General features: G+C 40.2%; 1 protein-coding gene across 2 annotated transcripts in view; it reads right to left on the reverse strand.

The window, feature by feature from the left end:
- PSD3 (pleckstrin and Sec7 domain containing 3) overlaps positions 1-10,341 on the reverse strand; it is a 456,859-nt gene that overhangs the window by 44,426 nt on the left and 402,092 nt on the right. The window contains exon 13 of one of the 2 annotated variants that reach the window (XM_040643183.1): positions 1,180-1,323. In XM_040643183.1, the coding sequence (XP_040499117.1) occupies positions 1,180-1,323 (144 nt within the window). Of the gene's footprint in view, positions 1-867; positions 1,324-10,341 lie in introns of those variants that run through there. The other variant, XM_008706333.2, reaches the window with a different exon arrangement.

The raw sequence follows: 10,341 nt of genomic DNA on the forward strand, positions 1-10,341 counted from the left end.
TTCAAACAGGCAGAGTGACATTCCTCTAGGGACTAAACTGCCTCGATGGTGACATTTTGCTAAGGGCAACAGGTTACCTTAGCCCAACCCCAGGATCCTGTGTCTCCTTTAACATATAAAAATTCCTTTGGAAACTTTATCTCTACCCGCCAAGATACATGTTGGCAATCATCCCCCAAGCATATGGCCCACCGATATACATCTGAAGGGTCTCATGACTCAGGTTTTATTAGACAGTAATAAATGACCTTTTCCCAACAACAGCTAGCCCCCTCAACATCCTGGAAACCTTGCTTCCAACATTTCTTAGAGACTTACACTCTCCCTAACCCCCTCCCAACTTGAAAGTATATAATAAGCCACTCCTCATGACTGAAGTGCAGCTCTTTCTGCTCACGGGTCCTATCCCCGTGCTTTCATAAAACCCCTTTTTGCAACAAAGACGTCTCAAGAATTTTTTCTTGGCCATTGGCTTCGAACCCTAAAGTTCTTTCCTACAACACTGTCTAACTGGGGAGAAAATGTAGCCAAAGCTAACGTTTGCTATATACACTGCTTTCAACTTGCTTTTACATTTTTCACCTTTCCAGCGATTATAGATCCTCCCCATTCTTTTTAATAATCACATTTGCTATATATAGTACATGGATGGATGTGCCACAATTGATCTAGTTCTCAATCTCCTTCTGAAGGATACAGATGGGGAGAGGAAAAACGCATCATTGTTGCCTAACAGCAGAATATGCAGGAAGAAGCTGATGTTTCATGTTACCCTGTAGCTCATTTCCTCCACTGTATTTTTTGTTTCTTTGTTTTTTTTGACTCAAACTCTGCTGGAAGAGACACAGACCCATGGAAGGCAGCTGCCCATTCTGGCATGTCCATTTACGGTTGTTTTTCCTCATGGCAGGCACACATTATCCCAACCAGGCAGGCTGTTTGCTTTGAAGCGCATAAACGGAGTTATTTTTTTAAATGTATGTTTGATGCTCATACAGAATCCTGAATATGAGGGGCCACCATGATCTAGAGCATGCCTGGAGCCCCCGAGTTAGAGTCAGGGTCAAGGCACACTTCCTACAGTTACAGTAGCAGAAAAAAAACCGGCCTCATACAAAAATCATAAAATGACTTAGGCATAGGCATTTATTACATTTATTACATTTAGGTTCAACATACCTCAAACTCCAGATAGTGATCTTTCAGTCTGTATTCATCTATCTCCTTGGCTTTAACTTTCTTGTCTGGGGGATATGAGCGGTGCTCAGCCAGCTCAGTGGTAATCTGCTTCAGCTTGCTTTCATGAGATTTCAGCTGTTCCTCCTGCAGGAAATTATTTAGCTTTTAGCATCCAGAAAATAAGTCAATAAAAAAATCATAGAGTAGTTTTTAAAATCCCTTATGATGAATGACATTAATTCATCAAAACAGTTCAATGTGCCTCTGTTGCCACATTTTACCAACTTTCCCTGACTAGTATTCACATGTACCTTTGCAAAATGACAATCAGGCCTCTTGTAACGAAACCAAATACTTTCAGAGTCCCTTATCAAGCATAGCTGTCATGGAGTTGAGACCAAGCTTCCTTAGAAATCAGAAGGGGGAGTGAAGCATGGGAGACTATGGACTCTGAAAAACAAACTGAGGGCTTCAGAGGGGAGGGGGGTGGGGGAATGGGATAAACTGGTGATGGGTAGTAAGGAGGGCACATATATTGCATGGTGCACTGGGTGTTATACGCAACTAATGAATCATCGAACCTTGCATCAGAAACCAGGGATGTACTGTATGGTGACTAACGAAATGTAATAAAAAAACATTAAAAAAAAAAAAAAAAGAAAAACTTCAAAAGGCAAGGCACGAGTAAAGCACCTATCCTTTGAGTCCCACATAATTTGGCTTCTCCATTTCCTGCCCACTCAAAAATGTTAATTTCCACTTCTGTCACAATGAATCAAGAGCCTCTCTGCTTAGTTTTTCTCCTTTTTGAGACAACGCCACCAAAGAATAATTCTCTGTAAGCTATCAGAGATATTCTTTTTTTTTTTGGAACTCTTATTTTATTTTATTATTTTTTAATATTATAATAATATTTTTGAGTCTCTCATGCTTCATTCCCCCTTCTGATTACCCCCCTTTCTTTATCCCTTTCTTCCCCTACTGATCATTCTAGTTCTTATGTTCCATAGATGAGAGAAATCATATGATAGTTGTCTTTCTCTGCTTGACTTATTTCACTTAGCATTATCTCCTCCAGTGCCGTCCATGTTGTAGCAAATGTTGAGAACTCGTTCTTTCTGATAGCTGAGTAATATTCCATTGTATATATGGACCACAACTTCTTAATCCAGTCATCTGTTGAAGGGCATCTCGGCTCCTTCCACGATTTAGCTATTGTGGACATTGCTGCTATGAACATTGGGGTGCATATGGCCCTTCTCTTCACTACGTCTGTATCTTTGGGGTAAATACCCAGTAGTGCAATGGCTGGATCATAGGGTAGCTCAATTTTTAACTTTTTAAGGGACCTCCACACTGTTTTCCAGAGTGGCTGTACCAACTTGCATTCCCACCAACAATGTAGGAGGGATCCCCTTTCTCCACATCCTCTCCAACAATTGTTGTTTCTTGCCTTGTCTATTTTTGCCATTCTAACTGGCGTAAGGTGGTATCTCAGTGTGGTTTTGATTTGAATTTCCTTGATGGCTAATGATTTTGAACATTTTTTCATGTGTCTGTTAGCCATTTGTATGTCTTCATTGGAAAAGTGTCTGTTCATATCTTCTGCCCATTTTTTGATTTGTTTGTTTGTTTCTCGTGTATTGAGTTTGAGAAGTTCTTTGTAGATCTTGGATACCAGTCCTTTATCTGTAGTGTCATTTGCAAATATATTCTCCCATTCCGTGGGCTGCCTCTTAGTTTTTCTGACTGTTTCCTTGGATGTGCAGAAACTTTTAATCTTGATGAAGTCCCATAAATTCATTTTATCTTTTGTTTCTCTTGCCTTTGGGGATGTGTCATGAAAAAGGTTGCTTTGGCCGATGTCGTAGAGGTTGCTGCCTATGTTCTCCTCTAGGATTTTGATGGATTCCTGTCTCACATTGAGGTCTTTCATCCATTTGGAGTTTATCTTTGTGTATGGTGTGAGAGAGTGGTCAAGTTTCATTCTTTTGCATGTAGCTGTCCAATTTCCCCAGCACCATTTCTTGAAGAGACTTTTTTTCCACTGGACATTTTATCCTGCTTTACCAAAGATTAGTTGCCCATAGAGCCGAGGGTTCATTTCTAGGTTCTCTATTCTGTTCCATTGGTCTATGTGTCTGTTTTTGTGCCAGTACCATGCTGTCTTTGTGATCACAGCTTTGTAGTACAGCTTGAAATCCGGCATTGTGATGCCCCCAGCTTTGTTTTTCCCTTTCAACAAATCCTTGGCAATTCGGGGCCTTTTCTGGTTCCACACAAATTTAAGGGCTGTTTGTTCCACTTCTTTGAAAAATGTCATTGGTATTTTGATCGGGATAGCATTGAAAGTGATTGCTCTGGGTAGCATGGACATTTTAACTATGTTAATTCTTCCGATCCATGAGCATGGAATATTTTTCCATCTTTTTGTGTCTTCTTCAATGTCTTTCAAGAATGATTTGTAGGTTCTAGAATATAGATCCTTTATGTCTCTGGTTAAGTGAATTCCAAGGTAACGTACGATTTGTGGTGCTATTGTAAATGGGATGGATTCCCTAATTTCTCTTTTTTCAGTCTCACTAATCATGTATAGAAATGCAACTGATTTCTAAGCATTGATTTTGTATCCCGCCACATTACTGAATTGCTCTAGAACTTCTAGAAGTTTGGGGGTGGAGTCTATTGGGTTTTCCATATAGAGTATCATGTCATCTGCGAAGAGAGACAGTTTGACTTCTTCTTTGCCGATTTGAATACCTTTGATCCCTTTTTGTCGTCTGATTGCTGTTGCAAGGACTTCTAGTACTATGTTGAATAATAGTGGCGAGAGTGGGCATCCTTGTCGTGTTCCTGATCTTAAGGGAAAGGCTTCCAGCTTTTCCCCATTGAGAATAATATTTGCAGTAGGCTTTTCATAGATGGCTTTTATGAGATTGAGAAATGTACCTTCTATTCCTACACTCTGAAGGGTTTTAATCAGGAAAGGATGCTGTATTTTGTCAAATGCTTTTTCGGCATCGATTGAGAGGATCATATGGTTCCTGAGTCTTTTCTTGTTGATATGATGTATCACGCTGATTGATTTGCGAATATTGAACCACGCTTGCATCCCAGGTATGAATCCCACTTGATCGTGGTGGATAATCCTTTTAATGAACTGTTGGATTCTATTAGCAAGTATCTTGTTGAGGATTTTGGCATCCATATTCATTAGGGAAATCGGTCTGTAATTCTCCTTTTTGATGGGGTCTTTGCCTGGTTGGGGATCAAGGGAATATTGGCCTCATTATAGAATGAGTTTGGTAGCTTTCCTTCTGTTTCTATTTTTTGAAATAGCTTTAGGAGAATAGGTATTATTTCTTCTTTGAATGTTTGGTAGAATTCCCCAGGAAAACTGTCTGGGCCTGGAGTTTTGCTCTTTGGAATGTTGCTTATCACTGACTCAATCTCTTCATAATTAATTGGCCTGTTTAAAAAATCAATTTCTTCCTGTTTCAGTCTTGGTACTTCACCGGTTTCCAGGAAGGCCTCCATCTCTTCCAGATTGCTTAATTTATTGGCATAAAGCTATTGATAAAAGTTTCTAATAATCCTTCCAATTTCATTGGTGTTGGTCGTGACCTCTCCTTTTTCATTCATAATTTTATTAATTTGGGTCCTTTCTCTATTCTTTTGGATAAGTCTTGCCAGTGGTCTGTCAATTTTATTAATTCTCTCAAAGAACCAGCTTCTACTTCTGTTGATTTTATAGGTTTCCAGGAAGGCATCCATTTCTTCCAGGTTGTTTTATTGGCATAAAGCTGTTGATAAAAGTTTCTAATAATCCTTCCAATTTCATTGGTGTTCGTCGTGACCTCTCCTTTTTCATTCATAATTTTAATAATCTGGGTCCTTTCTCTTTTCTTTTGGATAAGTCTTGCCAGTGGTCTGTCAATTTTATTGATTCTCTCAAAGAACCAGCTTCTAGTCCTGTTGATCTGCTCTACTGTACTTCTGGTTTCTGCTTGATTGATTTCAGCTCTAATTTTGGTCAACTGCTTCCTCGTGCGTGGATTAGGCCTGTCCCTCTGTTGCTGTTCCAGCTTCTTGAGGTGAGAATATAAAAACTGCATTTTAGATGTTTCTATTCTTTTGAGTGAGGCTTGGATGGCTATGTATTTCCCCCTTAGGACTGCCTTTGCAGTATCCCATAGGTTTTGGACTGTTGTATTTTCATTCTCATTGGTCTCCATAAATTGTTTAATTTGATTTTTGATTTCCTGGTTTATCGAATCATTCTTGAGCAGGATGGTTCTTAGTCTCCAAGTGTTTGAGTTTCTTCCAAATTTTTCCTTGTGGTTGAGTTCCAATTTCAAAGCATTGTGGTCTGAGAATATGCAGGGAATAATTTCAGTCTTTTGGTATCAGCTGAGACCTGTACTGTGTCCCAGAACATGGTCTATTCTGGAGAATGTTCCACAGGCATTAGAATAGAATGAGTATTCTTTGGTTCTGGGGTGTAGTGTTCTATATATATCTATGAGGTCCAACTCGTCGAGTATGGCATTCAAAGCTCTTGTTTCTTTGTTGATTTCTTAGTTAGGTGATCTGTGTATTGCTGATAGTGGAGTGTTGAGGTTCCCTACTATTAGTGTATTTTTATCTATATGTCTCTTTATTATGGTTAAGAGTTGGCTTATATATCTTGCTGCTCCCCTTTTGGGGGCATATATATTTATAATTGTCATATCCACTTGTTGGATACATCCTTTAAGAATAATATAGTGCCCTTCTGTGTCTCTATAGTCTTCAGTTTAAAATCCAATCTGTCTGATATGAGAATTGCTACCCCAGCTTTCTTTTGAGGTCCACTAGCGTGAAATGTGGTATTCCATCCATTTACCTTCAGTCTGAACGTATCTTTAGGTTCAAAATGAGTCTCTTGTAGACAGCAAATGGATGGGTCATTTTTTTAAATCCAATCTGCAACCTTGTGGTGTTATGGGAGCATTTATGCCATTTACATTGAGACTGATTACTGAGAGATATGATTTTTTTTTAAAAGATTTTTTATTTATTTCTGTGACAGAGAGACAGCCAGCGAGAGAGGGAACACAGCAGGGGGAGTAGGAGAGGAAGAAGCAGGCTCCCAGCGGAGGAGCCCGATGTGGGACTCGATCCTGGAACGCCGGGATCACACCCTGAGTCAAAGGCAGCCGCTTAACGACTGCGCCACCCAGGCGCCCGAGAGATATGATTTTAATGATGCCATGTTGCCTGTAAAGTCTTTGTTTCTATAGATTGTGACTTTCTCTTCTGTATCACTCTTGGGGCCTTTTTACTTTTATAGAACCCCCTGTAATATCTCCTGTAGGGCTGGTTTTGTGGTTACGAAATTGGTCAATGACTGGCGATTCTGGAAGGTCTTTATCTCTCCATCAATTCTGAATGACAGCCTTGCTGGATAAAGGATCCTTGGCTGCATGTTTTTCTCTGAAAGAGCTTTAAAAATGCCCCCCCAACCCTTTCTCTCATTCCAGGTCTGTGTAGACAGGTCTGACATAATTCTGATACCTTTGCCTTGGTACGTGAGAAATTTCTTTGCCCTGGCCGCTTTCAATACTGTATCCTTGGATCTAATATTTGCGAAATGCACTATGACGTGACGTGGCCCAGTTTCTATTTTAGCTTTTTCTTCTACTAACCCATCCTCCAATTCGCCGATATGTTCTTCTGCCTCATTCACCCTGCCTGTCAGAGCATCTAGTTTTGACTGCATTTGAGTCATAGTATTTTTAATTTCTGCCAGATTTGCTCTGATTTCCACCCTTAGAGATTCTATATTCTCGCTAACATTTTTGTTAATATTTTTTTCAAGTCTACACATCATCTTGACTATTGTTACTCTGAATTCCATTTGTGATAATTTGGTTACATCCATATCCATTAGTTCTGTGGCAGAGGCCACAGACTCATTGTCTTTCCTTTCCTGGGTGGGGGGGGATTTCTCCTTCTCCTCATTCTGATGAGGAGAGGTTGCGGGGTTGTCCAGAGCCCAAATTATTGACCAGGACCCAGGCAGTGCACACTTGTTTTATAGGGATCTTAGGGATGTGGGCTTCTTGATTTTTCAGCCTGTCTTCTGGGGGAGGGGCCTGCCGCGCCGATACTCAGGCAACCCTGTTTGGGTAGCGTCTCTGTGTCCTCTACGAGGGGGGATGGGGTTGGGCACACTGTGAGCCAGTATTTCCAGGGTTTTGTTCTCTGGCGGCTTTCCTTGGCGGTTTGCTGTGCCTCTTCTGAGAGTCAGAGCAGCAGTAGCCAAATCCCAGCCTGTCTCAGAACAGAGGGATTGCAGACCATTCTCCACTGATGTTTTTGCCACTTTAACTCTGTTTCTGTTGGTGCTGCTAAACCCTGCAGGATCCTGGGATGTGCGCCGCACAGCTGGCATCCCAGTCCTCAGTTCCGGGGCCGGCGCATCTCTGTCCTTTGTGTTTCTAACACCGCCAGCTGTCAACCGCCAGCCGCCCCCGCGCACTCTGGAGCTCCGTTTCAGTGTGGTTCGCGCACTCCGGAGCTCCGGTTTTCAGACTGGTCTCCTGCGTTCCCCGGCTCACGGTCTCAGTCTGCTCTCTCGCGGGTGCCGTCCGCCCGCTCCCCAGTGCAGGTGGCTATCGCTTCCTGGCGCCCGAATCAGCAGCTCCCTCCCCCTTCCGTTTATCTTCCGGTATCTGTGCGCGGCTTCACGGCTCCCTGCTTCGTACCTCAATACTCAGCGCTGGAGATGTGCATTTGTAGAGATCCAGGTGTATCTTCCTGCGTCTCAGGCTGATTCTGTGGATGTTCAGGCTGGTCTGGTACCTATCCAACTCGGCTCTGGGGACCAGCTGAAAAAGGGGACCCCTACTCCTCCGCCATCTTAACTTTTTTTTTTTTTTTAAGATTTTATTTATTTGTCAGAGAGAGAGAGCACGAGCACAAGCATGGGGAGTGGCAGGCAGCGGGAGAAGCCGGCTCCGTACTGAGCAAGGAGTCTGATGCGGGACTTGATCCCAGGACTCTGGGATCATGACCTGAGCCGAAGGCAGATGATTAAGCAACTGAGCCACCCAGACATCCCTATCAGATGATATTCTAAAAAATGCAGCAACCTATGCTTTTTTCCCTCCAAAGTAGTAGAGATTCTGACTTCCTTCAAAATCTTATTGACCCAAAGTAGTGATTCAATTAAATGTAAGTATAGAGCAATTCTTTCCTGAACAGTGTTACTATAGGCAGCATGTACCAATGCAACACAGTTGATCCTATGTCAAAGAACTTCCATTCTAGGAGCACCATTTTTATTGCCTTACAATAATGAAAGACACTCTCGAACCCTCTGGCAACATTTTAAAAGTGAAACAGAGACTAGAATTTTCTTGCATTCTTATAATTGTATGACCAGTTTTTTACTATTCCACTTTCACATATATATTATCCAAATTCTTGTTGAATACAAATTTTACATGTACAATAAGATATTTATTTATTTTTTAAAATATCAGAGAAAAGGGATTTCCCTCCTTTACTAAGTTCTTATTTTAGGACATATCATTTGTACTTCTCATAAAAGGCATGACATTAAGAAACAAACAAACAAACAAACAAACAGAGTTTTCCCCTTCTGCTTCCCAAATTCAGGACACCCTGGATGATCACAAGTAGAGTTAAAGGCAAAAATTTAAAATGTACAACACATCATCACCATAATTCCCAGCTCAATTTTTTCCATATGGCATTTTTATAAATTAAAATTACTATCTAAATCCAATATCAGCATACATAGTTGCCAGATGATAAAGAATTTAAACCCTAAAGCAACTGAGTAATAAATCTGGCAATTTTAGCTTGTAATTCAAATCTAGTAGAACAATTTAGAGGTGAAAAATCCTAGTAATTTAAATTTATGATGTGGAAGTATATCTATCTATCTATCTATCTATCTATCATCTATCTATCTATCTATCTATCTATCTATCTATCTATCTATGAATATGTATATAAATATGCCACATTATAAATTTGAGTGTTTGGGGTTTTTTCCCTTTTTTTGTCACCTCCTCCCAGATCAATCAAGAGGAAAACAGTAATTCATTTAAGTAGGAACTGGGCACACCATTTAAAAAATTTCAGCAGTATGTTTCCTTTTTATGGCATTATAGTAAATGCTCTATAAAACTGTTAGTTGAAGGCTTAGACAAGAATAATGTCTGTGCTGAGAACAGCATTTATCATTGCTCAAAATAGTTCAGAAATTGTTGCAAATTTTAAGATATTTAGCTTGGTCTACAATACATAACTTTGAAAAATGTTCCTTAAAATTTAAAAAGTGAATTTTTCTCTACCTGCTAAATTATTGGACTTTTTGCATTAGGATATTATTTAAGTTTTCTAAAATGAAAACTTCGAGTTTACATTAAACATCTCTAAAACGTACTTTTCTAAAGAAAGATTTATTTATTTGTGTGCGAGAGAGAGAGCACTTGGGGAAGGACAGGAGGAGAGGGAGAGAGAACACCAAGCAGACTCCCTGCTGAGTGTGGAGTCTGATGTGGGTCTCCATCTCAGGATCCTGAGATCACGACCTAAGCCAAAACCAAGAGTCAGATGCTCAGCCAACTGTACCACCCAGGCACCCCAAACATGTACTTTTTTAAAAAACAGTGTGTCATGAGATGCATTTGTGAAACTATCCAGATTTAGATAAAAGTAAATGAGAAACTTGAAAAGGCCTTGAACATTACTAATCCTTTCCCACATGAAAAGTACAGATATTGGCAGAATATTTTCACTAAGTAAAATGAAAATATTACCCGGTTTCTAAGGCACACTGTCAGTTATACCGTCTAAAGTGGTATTTATTTGATGAACTACATTAAGCTTTCAGAACATTTGCTCCAAGTAGAAAGAAGCAAGTATTCACATAATATGTAAGTCTGTAGTCAAGAAAGATACTTCAACTAAAATATGTCAATCCTTGCATCTAATATCATTTAGACATTACTGATGTGATATTTGGAAGAGTTTCTGTATAGAAGGTTTTTAGGCTGACATACAGCACTCAGTGCTTTAGAGGGTTGGGTAAATGCAGTTTGTTCTCTTTTGTTCAACAATGCCTCATCTCCCCTGCATCAAGCT

This window comes from Ursus maritimus, unplaced genomic scaffold, assembly GCF_017311325.1.
Source record: "Ursus maritimus isolate PB19 unplaced genomic scaffold, ASM1731132v1 scaffold_28, whole genome shotgun sequence".
Lineage (NCBI taxonomy): Eukaryota > Metazoa > Chordata > Mammalia > Carnivora > Ursidae > Ursus > Ursus maritimus.